Source organism: Dipodomys ordii, unplaced genomic scaffold, assembly GCF_000151885.1.
Source record: "Dipodomys ordii isolate 6190 unplaced genomic scaffold, Dord_2.0 Scaffold51, whole genome shotgun sequence".
NCBI classification, from domain to species: domain Eukaryota; kingdom Metazoa; phylum Chordata; class Mammalia; order Rodentia; family Heteromyidae; genus Dipodomys; species Dipodomys ordii.
In genome coordinates this window covers 1,839,310-1,861,219 of record NW_012267267.1, presented here as the reverse complement: position 1 = coordinate 1,861,219, position 21,910 = coordinate 1,839,310, and the positions used below count along the sequence as shown (strand labels likewise).

The 21,910-nt window shown below is 45.4% G+C and overlaps 2 protein-coding genes across 2 annotated transcripts in view; one reads left to right on the top strand and one right to left on the bottom strand.

Annotated features, from left to right (window-relative positions):
- The window catches only part of Rbbp4 (retinoblastoma binding protein 4), a 17,215-nt gene extending 12,841 nt beyond the window's left edge, over nucleotides 1-4,374 (top strand). Inside the window, exons 9-12 of the mRNA XM_013020524.1 lie at nucleotides 198-274; nucleotides 563-620; nucleotides 718-828; nucleotides 3,395-4,374. Coding sequence (XP_012875978.1) covers nucleotides 198-274; nucleotides 563-620; nucleotides 718-828; nucleotides 3,395-3,460 — 312 coding nt within the window. The 3' untranslated portion in view covers nucleotides 3,461-4,374. The remainder of the gene's footprint in view (nucleotides 1-197; nucleotides 275-562; nucleotides 621-717; nucleotides 829-3,394) is intronic.
- On the bottom strand, nucleotides 4,236-21,910 carry Sync (syncoilin, intermediate filament protein). The gene is made up of 5 exons (XM_013020520.1): nucleotides 21,840-21,910; nucleotides 15,932-17,093; nucleotides 9,550-9,674; nucleotides 9,312-9,388; nucleotides 4,236-5,580 (listed from the first exon to the last, which is right to left on the bottom strand). Exons 1-5 carry the CDS (start codon nucleotides 21,884-21,886, stop codon nucleotides 5,570-5,572), a joined length of 1,422 nt encoding a protein of 473 aa, XP_012875974.1. The 5' UTR covers nucleotides 21,887-21,910; the 3' UTR covers nucleotides 4,236-5,569.

Genomic DNA, 21,910 nt, shown 5'->3' with positions numbered 1-21,910 from the left:
CCCTCAGCTCTTCAGCTCAAGGCTAGCATTCTACCACTTGAGCCACAGTGCCACTTTCATCTTTTTCTGTTTATGTGGTGCTGAGCAATCAAATCCAGAGCCTCATGAATGTGAAGCAAACAGCACTGTACCACTGAGCCACCATCCTAGCCCTCTTTTCTAATTCATTGCTTTTTTTTCTTCATTCTTATGTGTAGGTTCAGTGGTCCCCTCATAATGAGACTATATTGGCTTCTAGTGGTACTGATCGCAGACTGAATGTTTGGGATTTAAGGTAAGTCTTGGGTCTGTTCTCCATGGTAATGTTGCTTTCTATGAAGTTATTTATTTTTTTGGTCGGTGATGGGGCTTGAACTTTGGGCCTAGGCACTGTCTCTGAGCTCTTCAACTGAAGGCTAGTGTTCTACCATTTGAGCCACAGTGCCACTTCTGGCCTTTTCTGTTTATGTGGTGCTGAGGAATCGAACCCAGGGCTTCATGCATGCTAGGCAAGCACTCTACCACTGAACCACCTTCCAACCCTCCCCCACTCTTTAATTTCTTAAAATTTCTTTGAACTTAGTAAAATTGGAGAAGAACAATCCCCAGAAGATGCAGAGGATGGCCCACCAGAGTTGCTGGTATGTAATAAGCACTGAGACATATTGAATAGTCACTAATCTTTTTTCACAATTTGTAATTTCTGTCTACATTTTATATATTTTTGTTCCTCTTTAGTTTATTCATGGTGGTCACACTGCCAAGATATCTGATTTCTCCTGGAATCCCAATGAACCTTGGGTGATTTGTTCTGTATCAGAAGATAATATCATGCAGGTGTGGCAAATGGTAAGTGTTTTCAACTGGTGTGTGTGTGTACGTGTACATGTACGCAAGCAAGCACGCATGCCATTATACCAGTACTGGAGCTTAAACTTGACCTCATGGTCTCACTTGTTTTTTTTTTTTCTTTTTCCCCTCCTTTGTATTCAGTGCATTACTTTTTAGAATTTTATTGTGAAGGTGATATACAGAGGGTTACAGTTATATAAGTCATGTAATGAGCACATTTCTTTTCTTTTTTCTTCAGTCCTGGGTCTTGAACTCAGGGTTTGGGCACTGTCCCTGAGCTTCTTTTTTTTTGGGGGGGGGAGTTGGTTGTGGGGCTTGAACTCTGGGCCTGGGCACTGATCCCTCAGCTCTTCAGCTCAAGGCGAGCGCTTACTTGAGCCACAGTGCCACTTCCTGTTTTCTAGTGGTTTTATTGGAGATATTCCTGCCCTGGCTGGCTTTGAACCTAGATCCTCAGATCTCAGCCTCCTGAGTAGCTAGGATTACAGGCGTGAGCCACAGTGCCATTTCTGGCTTTTGCGGTTTATGTGGTACTGAGGAATGGAACCCAGAGCTTCATGCAAGGAAGAATATCAAAACATAACATAAAGCCAGGCACAAACCTATAATCCTAGCTATTTAGGAGTCTGAGATGTGATTACCACCAAAAAGCTGGAAGTGGAGCTGTGATTCAAGCAGCAGTTAAGTCAATAACTCCGCTTTCAGCCTTTTGGTGTTTTAATTGGAGATTAGATTCTCATGGACTTTCCTGCCTGGAATACTTTGAACTGAGTTCCTTAGATCCCAGCCACCTGAATAACTAGGATTATAGGTGTGAGTCACTGGCACCCAGCATATAAACTGTTATTATTGTTTTTTCCCTAAACAATATAGTATAGCTACTATTTTTTTTTTTTTTTTTGGTCTGGTCGTGGGGCCTGAACTCTAGGCTTGGGCACTGTCCCTCAGCTCTTCAGCTCAAGGCTAGTGCTCTACCACTTGAGCCACAGCGCCACTTCCGGCTTTTTTTTCCTTTTTGCATATGTGGTGCTGAGGAATCGAACACAGGGCCTCAGGCATGCAAGGCAAGCACTCTACCACTGAGCTACCTTCCCAACCCAGTATAGCTACTATTTACATAGGATTTCTATTATATTAGATACTGTCAGTAATGGAGAGATGGTTGAAGATATACATCTGGCTTTAAACCACCATCCTCCCGGTCTCAACCTTCTGAGTACCCATAGAATTACAGGCATGGGCCATCATTGTTGGGTTTGTAGTTGGTGTTGTAATGGGAAAGTGAATTGGGCAGCCTTGATAAACTGTCAGTTAAAAGGAAGCTGGTTGTGGCTGGCTCATGCCTGTAATCCTACCTACTCAGGAGGCTGAGATCTGAGGATCACAGTTTACAGGCAGCCCGGGCAGGAAAGTCAGTGAGACTCATCTCCATTTAACTAACATTGAGATTTGGAACATTGGGTTTGAGGAAGATTTTCATTTAAAATTACAATTCAGTGTTTTTTGTTAGTTGTGCTCATATTACCACAATTTTAAAATAATTTTCATTGTTTCAAAAAGAAACCCTGGGGGCTGGGAAGGTGGCTCAGTGGTAGAGTGCTTGCCTTGCATGCATGAGGCCCTGGGTTTGATTCCTCCGCACCACATAAGCAGAAAAGGCCATAAGTGGCGCTGTGGCTCAAGTGGTAGAGTGCCAGCCTTGAGCTGAATTGCTGAGGGACAGCACCCAGGCCCAGAGTTCAGGCCAGTGACGGACAAAAAAAAAAAGGAAACCCTGTTCCCCATAAACACCTGCTTTGCTTTCTTTTGTTTCCTTTTTGTTGTTGTTTAGTCATAGGGCTTGAACTCTGGTCCTGGGCACTGTCTCTCAGCTCTTTAGCTCAAGGCAAGCACTTTTTCTCTTCAGATACAGTGCCACTTCTGGTCTTCTGGTGGTTAATTGGAGATAAGATTCTTACAGACTTTCCCTTTGGAGCTGGCTTTGAACCACTGTCCTCAGATCTCAACTTCATGAGTAGCTAGGATTATAGGTGTGAGCCACTGGCACACCTGGCTTGTTAATAGCTTTTTTATTAGACAAATAATTATTTGATGGACAGGATTTTTCCCATCAGTTGATAGACACTGGACTTGCTTTTACTTTTTTAGCTATGATTGGTAATACTTCATCAAAAAACTTGAGAATATTGGTTACCGGGCTGGGAAGGTGGCTCAGTGGTAGAGCGCTTGGCTTGCATGCCAGAGGCCCTGGGTTCGATTCCTCAGCACCACATAAGCAAAAAGAAAAGAGCCGGAAGTGGCGCTGTGGCTCAAGTGGTAGAGCGCTAGCCTTGAGCTGAAGAGCTGAGGGACAGCGCCCAGGCCCAGAGTTCAGGCCCCACGACTGGACCCAAAAAAAAAAAAAAAAGAGAATATTGGTTATGAAGACAGCAGCTAAACCTAAAGCTTGCACCTCTGACTGACCAGCTACCTATTTTCTGTGTAGTATACCATTATCATTCATGATTCATGTCTCATAAACATTTCCTGTTTACTAAATATATTGTTTCTTGTTTTTGGACAGGCAGAGAACATTTACAATGATGAAGACCCTGAAGGAAGTGTGGATCCAGAAGGACAGGGATCCTAGATATGTCTGCACTTGTGGTTTTAGACTCCCCTTTTTATTCTTTTCTACCCTGAGATTGATTTAACACTGGTTTTGAGACACAGACTTTGTTCAGCTATCCCTCTATAATAGTACCACCAACAATGCCATTAATCTAAACAGTGGGTATTTTCTAAATATTAACTGGGGGACTTAATTCAACAAAGCCACAGATATGTATTTAAATATTCTTCAGGAATTTTCTAGTAAAAACCCAGGTCTAAAGTAGCTCCAGAAAGGGATATGTTGTGTGTGATTATTTTTCTTCTTATGCGATATCCCCAGTTTTTCAGACTAAAGGCTAGAGTGAGTAAGGAATAGAGCCAAATGAGGTAGGTGTCTGAGCCATGAAGTATAAATACTGAAAGATGTCATTTTTATTCAGGAATAAGGGGAGATTCAAGTCATATAGATCCTAAAGACTTCACTTCACACCTGACTTTCCAGGATGCACATTTTCCTACATAGACCAGTTTTCTCTTGGTTTTCTTCAGTTAATTTGAAACTACATGTTCCTCCTTACCCATATATTTTTGCTCATTAGTTTATTTCTTGGGCTGTTTTCATATTATGCCTTTCCTTTCTGTGAAATGGTTTTTGTTGTGTTGTTTTGTTTTTTTTAACTTGGGACCACCAAGTTGTAAAGTTGTATGTTTTTACCTGGCAGTTGTACCACAGGTGGACTGTCAAGTTAAGAAGAGTGAATTGATAGCTTATATTTGTTCTTAAAATTAAATTAATCCTTGATAAAAGTTGCTTTTTTTTTTTTAGGAGTTAGTCCTTGATCACTAGTTTGATACCATCTCCATTTTGGGTGACCCGTTTCACCAGCAGGCCTGTTAATCTCCATGACTAACTGTGTAAGTGCTTATAATGGAATAAATTGCTTTTCTACATAACCCTATGCTATAATGGGTTTTATTTATCATATAACATTCATCAAACAACAGTCTCTGGCTTTTAGAAGAAAGAGTATTCTGATGACAAGTTGTTTTCAATGGTCTTTGTAGAAAAGGATCAAATATAATACACCCAAACCTATAGAAAAGAGTTTTTACAGTAGAAATAAAAGACAAACACTGAACTAGAAGTGAATGGACTAGTCTGATAAAATGACATCTTTTTTAAGTCCTTAGGTATTGTACAGGCTTTGAAGAATGTCAAAGGCAGAGTGGTAGAATTTAAGGCACATTTTAAATTTGGAAAAGGTTTGAGTATTTAACCATGACTTGTACTTAAAGTATTAATGTTTATCACCAAGTGCCATAAAATGCTAGGTCCTTAGCAATACAGTTTTGTTTCCTCTGAGTAGATCATGGGCCTAAAAAATAAACCTAAGATCTTTGGAAAAAAACTTAATAGTCTTAAGCCATTAAGTTCAAGTGTAAATTGTTCCTTTTCTTCAAATCTAGTTTTAGGATGTAGGTGAAAATTAACTCCAGGTTTTAGTTTGTTTTTGCTGGTACTGGAGCTTGAATTCAGAACCAAGCCTGTACTCTCACTGCTTGCTGGCAATATACCACTTAAGCCATAGCTCCACACAATTGTAAGAGTAAACTGAATCTTCATAGACTTTCAGGAAAAGTAAACTTTGAAAGAAGATCCATTGCAAACCTGATACTTATTATGGCACAAAAGAATTTAAGTTGTAAACCCTTACAATTTGGAAATTGGCTGTCTTTTCACCCCAGCTTTGTCCCCCAAAATAAATATTCCTGTGGTTTGGGTCAACATAAGGCAACATACATTCTTCATAATCTTGCAAAGGTATGTCCATACATTTGTCCATTACTCAGTGTGAAAGTAAAGGTGCTGCCAGAAAATAGAGTCTTATATTTTCATTCCTCAGTTTGTTGATAGCAGTACCAGCAGCCTGAGAGGTGGAATCCAGATAAAAGTTGAATGGTGTTCTGCTTCTAACCAGCACTAGAAATTGTTGAAGCAGGTCAAGTCAGTATTTGCAAATTTCACAGAGTGAATTGTTCTCCAAGTTCTGACTTTCTTGTCTGTTTCAGGGGAAAATATGTCCCAGGTACTTAGTGATCCTTTGCTAAGAAGTTGTTTCTAGGTTACAGATTTATCCACACATTTCTAAACAGCCCCTGTAAGGTTGAGGGAAAAAAAAGAATAAACTTGTACTTTCTGCAATTTCAACTACAGTAGAGAAAGTTTGTTAATGTGAAGGATGTCCAAGATTTTGTTAACAGTCTTTGGGTGAGATTGCTACAGTCATTCATATATGGAGATAACATTCCAGTAAAAAATAGGGAGCCTCCTGCTTGCAAAATGGAATAAATGGTAACCTGTGTGATGAGAGGGGGGGTAATTAAGATTTTTCTAAACTGACGTGGTGGCACATTTGTAATTCTACCACCTAGAAAGCTCAGGCAGGAGCCAGGCACCAGTGGCTCATGCCTGTAATCCTGGCTACTCAGGCTGAGATCTGAGGATCATGGTTCAAAGCCAGCCTGGGCACGAAAGTCCATGAGACTCTTTATCTCCAGTAAACCACCTAGAAAACTGGAAGTGGTACAGTGGCTCAAGTGGTAGAGCACTAGCCTTGAGGTGGAGAACTGAGGGACAGAGTTCAAGCCCCATGACCAAGCAAAAAATAAAAAGCTGAGACAGGGAGATAAGTTTAGGATCATCCTGGGTACACGTGGAGACTATATTAAAAAATGTGTGAGGGTGAAGGTTGGCTGTACCTCAAGTAGAACTGCCCAGGGAAGCATAAGGTCCAAGTTCAAATAGTACCCAATAGTACTCAATAAACAAAAAGCATATTCAGGCTGGAAAGGTGGTTCAGTGATAAAGAGTGCTTGCCTTGCATGCATGAGGCCCTGGGTTCAATTCCTCAGCACCATATAAGCAAAAAAGGCCAAAACTGGCACTGTGGCACAAGTGGTAGAGTGCTAGCCTTGAGCTGAAGAGCTGAGGAACAACGCCTGGACCCAGAGTTCAGCCAACAAAAAAAGTAATAAAAGTATTTAAATTTATTTTTCCACTGCCCAGGTTAACTGCCTGAGACTCTTCAAGGTGTTGGAACTGCCTTGTGCTTACAAAGGGGTTATTACACCTTCAGTGTTCAGCCTCTTGAGTAGTTCTGCTCTTTTGCTGATTATTTTAGAGGTGGAGACAGGCAAACTTTTTTGGTTTTGGGTTTTTTTTTTTGTTTGTTTGTTTGTTTTTGGTCATGGGGCTTGAACTCAGGTCTTTGGAGCTGTCCCTGATGTCTTTAGCTGAAGGCTAGCACTTGAACCACAACTCCATTTCTGATTTTCTGGTGGTTAATGGGGTCTCAGGAACTTTCCTGCCTGGGCTGGCTTTGAACCAGGATCCTCAGATCTTAGACTCCTAAATAGGATTACAGGCATGAGTCACCAGCACCTGGCTTGCAAACTTTTAATTGTTGTGTTTTTCTGTGGGCACACAGAAGTGTTTAGCAGATTGTCATCCTCTAATAAAGGATATAATCTCACAAACAGTAAAAAATAACTGCCTAAGCCAAGTGCTGGTGGCTCAATTCCTATAATCCTAGCTACTCACAAGGCTTGAGTTCTGAGGATCGAGGTTCAAAGCCTTCCCAGGCATGAAACCCCATGTGACTCATCTCCAGTTAACCACCAGAAGTGGCACTGACTCAGTGTGGTAGAGCATTAGTATTGAGTGAAAAAGCTTAGGAATGGCGCCCAGGCCCTGAGTCCAAGCCCCACAACTTGCAAAAATAACTACTTTTAAGCCTGGTTCCAGTGGCTTAAGCCTGTAATCCTAGCTGCTCAGGAGGCTGAAATCTGAAGATACTGAGCTTAGAAGCCAACCTGGGCACTCAATTCCCTGTGAGACTCATCTTCATTTAACCACTCAAAACCCAGCTTTGGACAGCTCAAGGTGGTAAATAGAGCTCTAAAACCTTGAGCAAACGCTCAGGGACAATGTCCAGACCCTGAGTTCAAGCCCCACAACCAACAGTAACAACAAAAAAATCCTACTCCTGTTAGAACTTTTATTTACTTTTTTTTTTTTTTCTTTCAGTCATGGGGTTTTAACTCTGGACCTGGGCACTGTCTTTGAGCTCTTGACCTAAACTAGCACTCTACCACTTGAGCCATAGCGCCACTTCTGGTTTTCTGGTGTTTCATTGGAGAGAAGAGTCTTCACAGACTATCCTGCCCAGGCTGGTTTTGAACCATGGTCCTCAGATCTCACTAAGGCTCCTGAGTAACTAGGATTACAGGCATGAGCCACTATACCCAGTTGGAAAGGATTGCTTTATGTCCCAATCTAGCCTCAAACTTGTGATCCTCCTACCTCAGCCTCCTGAGTGTTGAGATTACAGGCTTATACCACAATGTCTGGCAAATATAACACTTTATATATAGCATATGAGAGTATACTGGCAACCAGGCCTTCAGTTTTGCCTTAAAAGTAAGTCTGTGAAGTATGAATAGCTTTCTCCCTTCTTTCTAAAAGTCTTTGAGTATTTTGTAATATAATGAAATTAATGGTTGGCGTGTTAGATAATTCACATATTAAGCAATAAATCTGATAAGTAAAAGTCTGTCCTTAGGGGTTTTTATGGTTGCATAGTAATTTAGCCCTCTTGTTGGCCTCGTCACAGCCTGAATTTGATACCCACAGCTGCCTTCTGTATTCCAGCATATGGGTGCTCAGCGTAGATGCTTTATGTATTACAGAATTTCTGGTGGACATTAGGTATATTTTAAGGCCTACGAAAAATGAACTGAATGCTTGACCTAGGCATTTTGGAGGCATGAGTTAGATAATCCTAGGTGATTTGTCATTAAGATACTTTTTTGTGTATGTGTATGCCAGTCCTGGGGCTTGAATTTAGGACTTAAGCACTGTCGGCTTTTGTGCTCAAGGCTAGCCTGCTACCACTTGAGCCATAGCTCTACTGGCTTTTTGGTGCTTGATTAGAGATAAGATTCTCATAGAGGCTGGAAAGGTGGCTCAGTGGTAGAGTGCTTGCCTTGCATGCTTGAGGCCCTGGGTTCACCACATAAGCAAAAAGAAAAAAGCCAGAAGTGGCGCTGTGGCTCAAGTGGTAGAGCGCTAGCCATGAGCTGAAGAGCTGAGGGACAGCGCCCCGGCCCAGAGTTCAGGCCCCACTACCGGACCTTAAAAAAAAAATATTCATAAGCCGGGTGCCGGTGGCTCACACCTGTTATCCTAGCTACTCAGGGAGGCTGGGATCAGAGGATCACAGTTCAAAGCCAGCCCAGGCAGGAAAATCCGTGAGACTCTTATCTCCAATAAACCACTAGAAAACCAGAAATGCCGCTATGGCTCAAGTGGTAGAGCACTTGCCTTGAGCTGAAGAGCACAGGGACAGCGCCCAGGTGAGAGTTCAAGCCGCACGACCCACAAAAAGTATTCATGGGCTAGAGGTGGTAGCCCAATAGTAGAGTGTCTGCCTAGCAAGCACAAGGCCGAGTTTAAACCTTAGTACCACAAAATAAAATTTAAAGATACTAATTAACCAGTGCATAGCAGCATTAATTCTAGCTACTCAAAAGGCAGGCCAGCTTGAGTAGCATAAATTAGTAGTATTAAGAAAGCATTAAAAAAAAAAAAGCAGTAATAGGGCTGGGAAGGTGACTCAGTGGCACAGCGCATGCACAAGGCCCTGGGTTTGATTCCTCAGCACCATATAAGAAGCAGCCAGAAGTGGCGCTGTGGCTCAAGTGGTAGAGCTAACCTTAAGCCGAAGAGTTGAGGGACAGCACCCAGGCCCAGAGTTCAAGCCCCAGAACTAATAAGCAAAAAACAAAAGCAATGATGCAAACACCACTCTTCTACCCACAAAGATCACCTTGGGACTGTGTCTGGGTTCCGCCTGCCTGAGAAGTGGGAACATCAGCCTCTTCCAGGCTTTTGGGTAGCATAGCCCTTTAAAAAGAGAGAGCTGTTTTCTATCTGATCATGGATGAGCACAATTTGAAAGTAATTTCCCTAAATTTTTTTTACTGTCAAATGAAATTATCCCTGCTCCCTCCCCACTATACTCTCAGCCAGTATTAGGTGAGATTTGAGTAGCAGTGAAAACTGACTTATAAGTTGAGAGTTCTTCAGCAAGACTGATCCTTAGTTGCTCCATCTCTTTGTTCTTCTGTTGCTGGAGTTGTACTCCACTTCTTAATTGCCTTTGCCGCTCTTCCATTTCCTCCAGCTGTTCCTGCATAAGATGGCCAAAAACATTTCTAATGAGCCAAACAGTATTTTTAAAAATAACAAGTATTTGAGGCTGATACCATAAATGATAGGTTAGGAAACAAGTCCAGGAAGATGGTACTGACAAAGGAACAACTGTTTTTAAAAATGGTAACCTGAGAGGGCTGGGAAGTGGGCTCAGTGGTAGAGTGCTTGCCTTCCATGCATGAGGTCCTAGATTCAATTCCTCAGCACTATGTAAGCAGAAAAAGCTGGAGGGCTGGGAAGGTGGCTCCGTGGTAGAGCGCCTGCCTTGGGTTAAATTCCTCAGCACCACATAAGCAAAAAGAAAAAAAAGCCAGAAGTGGTGCTGTGGCTCAAGTGGTAGAGCGCTAGCTTTGAGCTGAAGAACTCAGGGACAGGGCCCAGGCCCAGAGTTCATGCCCCACAACTGGCCAAAAAAAAGTCTCAGACTTTCCTGCCCTGGCTGGGCCTCCTGAGTAGCTAGGATTAACAGTTGTGAGCCACCAGCACCCAGCTCCAAGGTTATTATTATTGCTAGTCATGGTGCCCGAACTCTAGGCCTGGGCACTGTCCCTCAGCTCTTCAGCTCAAGGCTAGTGCTTTACCACTTGAGCCACAGCACCACTTCCAGCTTTTTCTGCTTATGTGGTGCTGAGGAATTGAACCCAGGGCCTCATGCATGCAAGGCAAGCCCTCTACCACTGAGCCATCTTCCCAGCCCCCCAAGGTTTATTCTTAAAGGCGTGGGAGACTTCATAAATTATTTACAGGCCTTTGGGATTTAAAGATTATTTCAAAAGTAAAACCAGATTCAAGAACTTGTACAAGTAAAAAATAATTTCCATGCTGGACATCAACTGTGCATACTAGTTGAATGTTCTACCACTAGGTCACATCCCCAGCCTTATTCAGAAGTTCAAAGTTGAGGGCTAGGAAGGTGGCTCACTGGTAGAGTGCTTACCTTGCATGCATGAGGCCCTGGGCTCAATTCCTACTCACCACATATGCAGAAAAATCCAGAAGTGGGGCTGTGGCTCTAGTGGTAGAGCAATAGCCTTGAGCTGAAGAGCTGAGGGACAGTACCCAGGCCCAGAGTTCAGGCCCCATGACCAAAAAAAAGAAGTTCAGAGTTGGAATATGTGATGCCTGGGAGGCCATTGAGCCTTCAGAGAAACTGTTCATTTCCCATTCTGTCAAAAACATACTGGAGGGCTGGGAAGGTGGCTCAGTGGTAGAGCGTTTACCTTGCATGCTCGAGGCCCTGGGTTCGATTCCTCAGCACCACATAAGCAAAAAGGAAAAAAAAGCCGGAAGTGGCGCTGTGGCTCAAGTGGTAGAGCGCTAGCCTTGAGCTGAAGAGCTGAGGGACAGCGCCCAGGCCCAGAGTTCAGGCCCCACAACCGGACCAAAAAAAAAAACATACTGGAGATGTACTCTGTAATTGTCTGCCTGGGATTAATGCCTAGAAATGAGGTAAGGAAGATGTCAGTGAGCAGTCTCTGGCTTAGCTACTAGCTGGCTTGGATGCTTAATAAGAATGAGGAGAAAGGGTGTTGATGTGGGAATGTATATTGTAAAAAGGCAGTTGACTTCACTGTAGTTGTTTTGCCTTTTTTTTTGGGGGGGGGGTGTCAGTCGCGGGGCCTGAGCCACAGCACCACTTCTGGCTTTTTCTGCTTATGTGGTGCTGAGGAATCGAACCCAGGGGCCTCAGGCATGCAAGGCAAGCACTTTACCACTGAGCCAACTTCCCAGCCCTTCACCTTAGATTTTTTTTTAAGACTAAACATGAGTCCAGTTTGTATATGCTATTATTAGAAGACTCTAAATAATCAATTATCTGAGTCAGCCATGATACTGTGCTGTGAGACAACACTGCAATGTTTGATCCTCTTGCTGGATCTCAACTTCCATTATCATTGTCAAAAGGCTTTATTTTACTGCAGAGCTATGCTTAGGCACCACACAGGGACGCACCAAAGAGTCTCATCTGGAGAGAGGCATCTGCACACTGCTGCCATAGTTCCTAAGCCATGCTGCCTAACCTGTTTTGATAAGGCACAAAAGTACATGATTGGCCAAGTGCCATGGCTCATGCTCATAATCCTACTAGTCAAGAGGCTGAGATCTGAGAAAAGCAGTTGGAAGCCAGCCCAGGCAGGAAAGTCCATAAGACTCCTCATCTCCAATTAATCACCAAAAAGCTAGAAGTAGAGCTGCAGCTCAAGTGAGAGAGCACTAGCCTTGAGTACAAAAGCTCAAGATAGCACCCATGCTCTGTTCAAGCCCCTAGGACTAGCACACACACACACATACACAAAAGGTACATGATTAATGAAGCAGTCTGCACTGAGTGACCATCTGCCAAGCTGGAATGAAAGTGGCAGTAAAGAGTCTGCAGTCCTGCCTAGTGCACTACTAAATTGACCTTTCAAAAGTAGATTTACCCTCTCAAATCTTAATGCTTTCTTTTTTACTGGAATTTAGAACCCTAAGTTTGATCCCTGTGTCTAACTTGAACCTCCATTATTCTGCCATATCAATATTTCCTCTTCTTTGCCCCACTTTCAAAAGGGAAACCACATGTAGCTGGTGGACATTTTAAGTATGGCTAGTGTGAATTGGAATGCCTGCTAAAACACATACCAAAGCCAGGTGCTGGTAGCTCTCACCTGTAATCCTAGCTACTCAGGACACAGATCTGAGGATCCTGGTTTAAAGCCAGCCTGGGCAAGAAAGAAAGTCTGTGACATTTTGCCTTTTTTTTTTTTTGTCATGAGTTTTCTTGGGTACTGTCCCTGATCCTCTTTGCTCTCAGGGATAGCATTCTACCACTTGAGCCACAGCACCACTTCTGTTTTTTTGTTGGCCAGTCCTAAGGCTTGAACTCGGGGCCTGAGCACTGTCCCTGAGCTGCTTTTTTCTGCTCAAGGCTAGCACTCTACCACTTGAACCACAGAGCCACTTCCGGTCTTTTCTATTTATGTGGTACTGAGGAATCTAACCCAGGGCTTCACATATGCTAGGTAAGTACTCTACCACTAAGGTACATTCCCAGCCGACCACTTTTGTCTTTTGAGTAGTTAATTGGAGATAAGAGTCTCACAGGGACTTTTCTGCCCAGGCTGGCTTTAAATCGTGATCCTCAGATCTCAGCCTTCTGAGTAGCTAGGATTACAGGTGTGAGCCACCGGTGCCCAGTTTGTGACCCTTTTTTTTTTTTTTGGTCGCTTGTAGGGCTTGAACTCTGGGCCTGAGCGCTGTCCCTCAGTCTTCAGCTCAAAGCTAGTGCTCTACCACTTGAGCCACAGTGCCACTTCCGATTTTCTGGTGGTTTATTGGAGATAAGAGTCTCAGGGACTTTCCTGCCCGGGCTGGCTTTGAACTGTGATTCTCAGATCTCAGCCTCCTGAGTAGCTAGGATTACAGGCGTGAGCCACCAGCGCCAGGCTTTTGTGACACCCTTTAGGTAGATCCTGAAAACTGGAGGTGGCACTGTGGCTCAAAGTGATAAAGCAAAAGAGCACAGGGACAGTGCCCAGACCCCGAATTCAAGCTGCACATCTGACATACACACACACCAAAAACACACACACCACAACACAAAACACATAGCTAAAAGCCACAAGTGACTAGGTGCCAGTGGCTTATGCCTGTAATCCTACTCAGGAGGCTGAGGATCATGATTCCAAGTCAGCTTGGGCAGAAAAAGTCCATGAGACTCTTAATTTCCAGTCAGCCACCACAAAAGCCAGAAGTGAAGATGTGGCTCATGGCAGAGCCACAAGGAAAATGCCCAGGCCCTGAGTTCAAGGTCCAAGGCCTGCACAAAAAAAGAAAATTAGGCAAATGACATAGGGGATTTGGGGCAAACACAATTTAGGAAGCCCTTTCAGAAGAATTAGGGCTATGTGCTGGTGACTTATACCTCTAATCCTAGCCACTCAGGAGACTGAGATCAGAAAATTGTAATTTGAGGCCAGCCTGGACAGAGAATTCCAGGAGAATCCATCTCCAAAATAAAAGACTTAGGAGCTGGGCGCTGGTGGCTCATGCCTGTAATCCTAACTACTCAGGAGGCTGAGATCTGAGGATCACCGCTCAAAGCCAGCCCGGGCAGGAAAATCTGTGAGACTCTTATCCCCAGAAAACTGGAAGCGGTGCTCTATCTCAAGTGGTAGAGCACTAGCCTTGAGCTGAAGAGCTAAGGGACAGTGTCCAGGCCCAGAGTTCAAGCTCATGACCAACAACAATAAAAAAAAAAATTAGGAGCTGTACATGGTGTCCCATCACTCCAGAGTCTGAGGCAGGATTATGAGTTTGAAGCCATTTTAGGCATATAGCAAGCAAGACCTTGTCACAGAAACCTTGGGAAGATACTCATTGTGGTGATTGCTGCCATTTTCAATATAGTAATCTGTGCAAGGACATAAGATAATTAAATTTATACAAAGGAATGCATATCTCAAATAGTGCTATAAAAAAGGCCACACTGAAGTCTCAGTGCCCAGCAGATTTAACTCAGCACTTACCTATGTGTTCTCTGATCCATGAGTGGTGGAGAGAATAGAGATAAATATCCCTGTCTTCTGAAAGCCCAGTCTGGAGGAGCAGACGTAATTGTTTATTCACTTAGTATTTATATCCTACTCTGGTCTAAAAAGGGATTAGAACTGGCTCACACTTAATCAGAAATAACTTGGATATAATGAAGATGGTGACATGCACAAAAAAAGGAGAGAATATTTATGGGCTTCAACCTAGTCTAAAGACTGGACAAGGGGCCGGGAAGGTGGCTCAGTGGTAGAGTGCTTGTCTCACATGCATGAAGCCCTGGGTTCAATTCCTCAGCACCACATAAGCAAAAAAAGCTGGAAGTGGTGCGGTAGCTCAAGTGGTAGAGTGCTAGCCTTAAGCTGAAGAGCTAAGGGACAGCACCCAGGCCCAGAGTTCAAGCCCCTTGACCAGCAAAAAAAAAAAAAAAAGAAAAAGACAACTTTAAATGAAGTGGAACTTAGATGACTGAGGCAGAAAAAAAGGAATGAATTTATTCCATCTGACCTCATTCCTTCCAGCTCCATATATCCACCGTTCAATTAGAATTAGAAAATGGAACTAGGTGCTGGTGGCTTATACCTATAATCCTACCTCAGAAGGCTGAGCTCTGAGGACTGTATCACAGTCCAAAGGCAGGCCTGGCAGGAAAGTCCATGAGACTCTTATCTCCAAGTAACCACCAAAAATCCAGAAGTGGAGCTGTGGCTCAAGTGGTAAAGCACTTGTAATCCTAGCTATTCAGAAAGCTGAGATCTATGGGCTGGGTATATGACTTAGTGGTAGAGTGCTTGCCTAGCACATGCATGAAGCCCTGGGTTTGATTCCTTAGTACCACATATAAACAGAAAAGGGCAGAAGTGGCACTGTGGCTTCCGTGGTAGAATGCTAGCCTTGAGCACAGACAGGCTCAGGAACAGTGCCCAGGCCCTGAATTCAGGCCCCAGGACTGGCAAAAAAAAGCTGAGATCTGAGGATTACAGTTCAAAGCTAGCCTGGGCAGACAAATTCAAAGGACTCATCTCCAATTAACCATTTTTAACAAGCCAGAAGTGGAGATACGGTTCTAGAGGGAGAGCACCAGCCTGGAGTGGAAAAGCTAAGCATGAATGAGGAGCCCTTAATTCAAACTCTAGTACCAGCACCAAAAGAAAAAGATGGAGAACCGGGCACTGGTGGCTCACGCCTGTAATCCTAGCTACTCAGGAGGCTGAGACCTGAGGATCTTGGTTCAAAGCCAGCCTGGACAGGAAAGTCCGTGAAACTCTTATCTCTAATAAACCACCAGAAAACCAGAAGTGGCTCTGTAGCTCAAGTGGTAGAGCACTAGCCTTGAGCTGAAGAGCTCAGGGTCAGTGCTCAGACCCAGAGTTCAAGCCCCAGGACTGACCAAAAAAAGAAAAAGATGGAGGCCAATATGTACTAGAGTAAAATGTTAAAAGATAGAAAATAAAGGGAGAGAGGGAAAGAAAAAGATTCTCCTAGGATTAATGAGACGATCAAATGAAATAGGTGATCCAAAAATGCTGAGTAAACAAAATGCTGACAATGAAATAAAGAATGGAGAAAAGGACAGGCTCCAAAGAACAAACTGTTCTTCCAACACAGGATAATATCCTCCAGCCCCAGAGATAAGAGATCCTAGCCACTCTTTCCCTCCCCTCATTAAGAGAAGGCACTTGATTGTACAGCCAAGGGGCCTACCCTGTACTGCTGGACCTCTTCATCTCGTTTCTGCCTCACAAGTGTGATCTGATTTTCGAGGTTCCTGTTTTGCAGGTGGAGCTGCCCAGCCTCTGCTTGCAAGGGCCTCAGAGCCTCCTTCATCTCTTGGATCTCTGCCTGGGTTTTCTGTAGAGCCTTGGTCCCTGCTTCTTTCCTCTCCAGGAGCCTCAGCAACTGTGGTTCATACTCCTCTTCCAGGCCCTGGCGGCTCTCTGCCAGGAGACTTTCAAACTGGGTAGACAACCGCCGGCTCTCCTGGAGAAAGTGCCCATCCCTCTGGCTTGAGGGTGCTTCCAGTTGTTGCCTCAACTGTTCCTTTTGCTTCTGATAGTCATCCTGGAGTTGGGACAGCTCTCCTGAGAGCTGGGCTGCCTTGGTAGTCAGTTCCTCCCGAAATTCTGCAAACTGAGCCACGTCATGTTGGCGACACTCCAGCTGGTACTGATAGGCCACACATTCCTTGGTCACTTTAAAGAGCTTCTGCTTGACCAGCCGGATTTCCTCCCTTAGCCCATCCCTCTCCAGCTCTGCCTGGGCATGCAGTTTGTAGGCGGCCAGGATGTCCTGGTGGACTTGCTGCACCTCCTGCAGGGCTGGTTCCCGGAGCAGCACAAGCTCATGGATGAGCTGGTCCCGCTCCTCTTCTAGCTGGGCCACGGCTTGCACACACTGCTGGAAACGGCCCTCCAGCCGTTCCAGGTCCTCTGCGCTCAGGCTCTCCTCTGTGCTGGGACTTGGCTCAGCTCCGAGACTTTCTTTAGGCTTAGATTTCTCCTCCCTTGTGACCATCTGTCCTTCGCAAATAATCTGCTTTGGGCTTGGGCTCTCAGCTGGCTCCACAGGCTCCCCCCCACATTGTCCCTCATCTGGCTCCACGTGCAATGTCTCATGGGGACTCACGGGCTCTTCCAAGTCCAGTGCCTCCTCAGTCTGCCCTGACTCCTCAATAAACAGGAGCTCCTCTGGCTTCTCAGTCTCTTCCACGTAAAGAGTGTCTTCTAAGTCCCCTCCCAGATAGAGAATGTCTTCTAGGCTCATGGACCCCTCCAAAGATAGAGTAGCTTCCGGGTTCAAGGTTGTAGCCTTACTCAAGGACCCAGAGTTTTCCTCTTGAAGAGAACTGGCCTCTGCTCTTGTTTCCCTGCAAGAAAAATGACTTAAAGTGAAAGTGCACCCCCAATGCCAGGAGATTTGTAATTTAGAACCATTGCAGGCCTCGATTATAGAATGTTCTCAGATCTCTGTGGTCACCCATCTGCTCCCTTCCTGGTATCATTCTACCTCCTACACACAGTCCATTGTTATAGTTCCTTTATCACGAACGTTCATAGCAGCATTGTATGGAACAGTCACAAACTGAAATGTCAGGTGAACAAATTGTGTCATAAAAGTAGAATGGAGCTAAGTGCTGATGGCTCATGCCAGTATCCTAACTACTCAGGAAGCCGAGATCTGAGGACCACTGTTGGAAGCCATCTAGGGTAGGAAAGTTTCTGACACTTTTATCTCCAATTAACCACCAAAAAGCTGGAAATGAAATTGTGGCTCAAAGTGGTAGAATGCTAACCTTGAGCAAAAAAGTTCAGGGACAGTACTCAGGCTCTAAGTTCAACACCCAGGACCAGAACCAAATATATATATATATATTTCTTAATCATTTACTGCAACCCATCTAACACCTCCAAAGTCCCTGATTTCCCTCCATGCATGTCAGAATATCCTCTGGAACCATAAAAGTGCCAGACCTTGGATACCACTAGCTTCATTCTACCCAACACCTGCATAAAAACTTTTTTTTTTTTTTTTTGTCATAGAGCTTGAACTCAGGACCTGGATGCTGTCCCTGAGCTTTTTTGCTCAAGGCTAGTGCTCTACCACTTTGAGCCACAGTACCAATTCCTTCCAGTTTTCTTTTTCTTTTTTGTCGGTCGTGGGGCTTGAACTCTGGGTCTGGGCGCTGTCCCTCAGCTCTTCAGCTCAAGGCGAGTGCTCTACCACTTGAGCTACAGCGCCACTTCCGGTTTTTTTCTTTTTGCTTATGTGGTGCTGAGGAATCAAACCCAGGGCCTCTGGCATGCAAGGCAAGCACTCTACCACTGAGCCACCTTCCCAGCCCTGCACCAAAAATCTTATACTAGGCCATCCATTTGAATGAATTTGCCAGAGAGGAGATGGTTTGCAGTTTTCTTCATCTGATAACATCCAAAATTATTGTTCTTCTGAAGCTTTCTGTATATTTATCATTCAGCTCAGAGAAACACATGCAAGTTGACCAGCAAGAAATCTTTAATTTGTGTGTGGGGGGGAGTGGGTACTAGGGTTTGAACTTGGCACTTCATATTTGCTAGTTAACTGGAGATAAGAGTCTCATGTACTTTTCTGTCAGAGCTGAGATCTCAGATCTCAGCTTCCTGAGTACAGGATTATAGGTGTGAATCACCAGTGCCTGGCTCAGGAAGAAATCTTGAGATGCCTCTTTCCCTACTCAATTCAGCCAACTCAGCTGAGAATATTTCTACCTTAGAAAGTCTCTGGTCTTCCTCCTCTCTTCTCCAACCCACTGCCAGGGCCCTACTCCAAGTCATTCTCTATTCCTACATCCTACTCCAGCCTTCCAATGGGCCTCCCGGCTCCTCCTTACTTGAGGCTGTTCTCTATAGTCCCACAGTTAGCTTGTACAACATAAGGCTGCTCCACTTCATGGGCTCAAAATCTTCAAGATGTGACCCCCAACTTCCCTTTTTTAGCCCAATTCACATTACTCCCACAACCCACCCAGTGCCCAACAACCCAGAACATGTGTTAACTTTTCACACCTCCCACTCTAAGCCCACAATATCTGAAGATCTGTCTTAGAAATACAGCTTCCCAAACGCCATCTGTCTAGTCAACAGCCCCACATTACCTGGGAAGGTATAGCTCTGAGGTCCAGGCAGATGCACCTGCTCAGTCAGCCAGGCACCTTGCGATGCAAGGTGATGTATTAGGTTGGGCACTTTTGCAGTTTCCAGAAACCACTTTTAACAAGCAGGAAGAGGGCTGGGAAGGTGGCTCAGTGGTAGAGCGCATGCCTTGCATGCCTGAGGCCCTGGGTTTGATTCCTCAGCACCATATAAGCAAAAAGAAAAAAGCCGGAAATGGCACTGTGGCTCAAGTGGTAGAGCGCTAGCCTTGAGCTGAAGAGCTGAGGGACAGCGCCCAGGCCCAGAGTTCAGGCCCCATGACTGGACCCCAAAAAAAAAAAACAAGCAGGAAGATAAACCCCTGGGGCTCATGGGGTGTTAGATATGAGGATAGTGTGCATGATTTTGAAGAAAAAAATCTTTATTGGGTACTTAGTGTTAAGTTAGAGCTTAGCATGTATCCTAGCCAAGAAGGACCTTCCCGCCATGCTCCTGTAGAATAGCACTTTGGAGTCACCATGGTCAAGGCACTACTCTAAGCATCTTACATGAATAACTTACTTGTAGAATTCTCTTTTTCTATCCCCAACTGTACAGATGGAAACCCAGAGCACAGAGTAAAGAACTCACTTAAAACCTGGGTGCTTGCTTGGCTTTGATGGCTCACACCTGTAATCCTAGCTACTTAGGAGGCTGAGATCTGAGGTTAGGAGGTTAGAAGCCAGCCTTCCCAGGAAAGTCCAGGAGTCTCTTATCTCCAATTAATCACAGAAAAACAAAAAAAAAAAAAACAGAAGTGGCATTGTGGCTCAAGTGATAGAGCACTAGCCTTGAGCAAAAAAGAGCTCAGGGACAGTGCCCAAGCCAAGTTTGAGTCCCAGGACCAGCCCCCCTCTCATGCCCCCCCCCCAAAAATCTGGGCAGTAGTGGTTCATGACTCAGAAGACTAGCTGAGTTTGTGGTTTGAAACTAGCCCAAGCAGCAAAGTCTGTGAGATTTTTTTTTTTTGTTGGTCATAGGGCCTGAACTCTGGGCCTGGGCACTGTCCCTCAGCTCTTCAGCTCAAGGCTAGCACTATTCCACTTGAGCCAATTAACCAGCAAAAAAGGAAGAGATGGAGTGAAAGAGTCAAATAAGTACAAGGCCCTGAGTTCAAGCCCTAGTACACACACACACACACACACACACACACACACACACACGAGAAATAATAGACACACAGTACTCAAAACATCTTTCTAAGGCTGGAAAGTGTGGCTCAGGGACACAGCACTTGCTCTGTGGGAGGCCCAGAGTTTGAGCTCTAGCACTGGAAACAAAACAACCTATTTACCTAACACATTTTTTTTGTCAGTTGTGGGGATTGAACTCTGGGCCTGGGCACTTTTTTGCTTAAGGCTAGCCCTGTATCACTTTGAGCCACAGCACCACTTCAGGTTTCCTGCTGTTAAATAGAAAATAAGAGTCTCTTGGAGGCTGGAAGGTGGCTCAGTGGTAGATCCCTGGTAGAGCCCTCGTGCATGAGGCCCAGGGTTTGATTCCTCAGTACCACATAAGCAGAAAAAGCTGGAAGTAGCGCTGTGGCTCAAGGGGTACAGTGCTAGCCTTGAGCTGAAGAGCTAAGGGACAGCGCCCAGGCCCCATGACTGACAAAAATAAAAATTAAAAAAAGAGTCCCATGGACTTTACTGCCTGAGCTGGCTTTGAGCCTTGATCCCCAGATCTGGGCCTCCTGAGTAGCTAGGATTACAGGCATGAGCCACCAACACCCAGTTACCTAGCAACTTCCTACTCCTTCTTCAAGCCCAGATCATACTCCATCTCTTCTGAGACACATTACCCAAGCAAGTACACCTATATCACCACACTGATTACAGCTCAGCTTCATTCCTGGTGCCTTGCACTACTGAAGTGCACACGTCCACCTGGTTGAATTCCTGAGGACAGCATAGTTCTGCTTTTGGGCTCCAGTGTGGGGTCCTAGGAAGACAGGCAGACACCCACAGAGTTCCCAGGAGGAAACTTGCCCAAGGTCAAGTGTTCTAGCAGGAAATAAAAGCCAGGCATCCCACCCCCCAGGCGTGGCCATCACCCCACCCTGGGTGCCGCCTGCTGCCCTTCCCAGGAGCTGGGAAGGCAGTAGATTGGGAGAGGCCCAGAGAAGAAGTGAGCTGAGGCTGACCTTAAGCTTCCGAGGGCCCCAGGCAGCCTGCCTCTGCCAATCTATCTCTAGAGAGCTCCAACAACTCCCTAACCCTGTCCACCAGAGCTGTGGCTGGGTGTGGCACCAAGCAGGCCTGATTCCTGCATGTGACAGGGTGCAGTTCCCCCTCCACCTCTTGGCACACTAGGAAGACCTATGGTCATAGTCTGACCTGGAGCAGAAATGCACCTCCATCACTCCTATCCTCTCAGCCACAGGTCACTTCCTCCAAACTAGTGGTAAACCCACAGTGATGAGATGGGGCTCCTGCCAAGCCCAGGCCCTCCCATTGAGCTGAGACAGTTGACCTTCCCTGCCCCCACCCTAAGCCACACCGGGGAGAACGGGAGAATGAGCCTTCTGAACAGACTCTTAACTTCAAGCAGGCACAAACCCAACCTTGCACCAAGAGGCTTCCAGCAGCCAAGTCACAACTAGCTCTCCGCTCGCCATTCCTAGTTGACATTTGGAGTAAGGACTACAAACGCTGTCGCTGGCCAGGTGGGACAGGGAGAATGGCCTGGAAAAGGCCCTTCATTAACCCCCGAAAGGGTTAATTCTCCCACAGCCTGGAGGAGGGGGAAGGGGATGATAAAAAAGCCACAATCAATAGGGGTGCCAGGACCCCAAGCCAGGGCTCCCCAGGTCCCTCCCCCGGTAGGCCCGCCCCGTGCCCCACCCAGGCTGGACCACTACTCCCAGCCCAGTAAAAGGGGTCACGGATGAAAGGAGAGAGCCAGTCCGGCACCCTCGTCCCCAAAGGACGCCCCGATAATCCTACCTCGGGGCCTGGGTGGTGCCGTCCCCGCCGGGCTCCGGGCTGGCCATGGCTGCGCGACCCGGGCTCCGGCG

Coding starts and splice junctions, on each gene's coding strand:
- Sync (XM_013020520.1), bottom strand. CDS start 21,886: ATGGCCAGCCCGGAGCCCGGCGGGGACGGCACCACCCAGGCCCCGAG. Junction 9,675..15,931: donor AAGAGGTCCAGCAGTACAGG/GTAGGCCCCTTG, acceptor CATCTTATGCAG/GAACAGCTGGAGGAAATGGA. Junction 9,389..9,549: donor GAAGAACTCTCAACTTATAA/GTCAGTTTTCAC, acceptor CTCTTTTTAAAG/GGCTATGCTACCCAAAAGCC.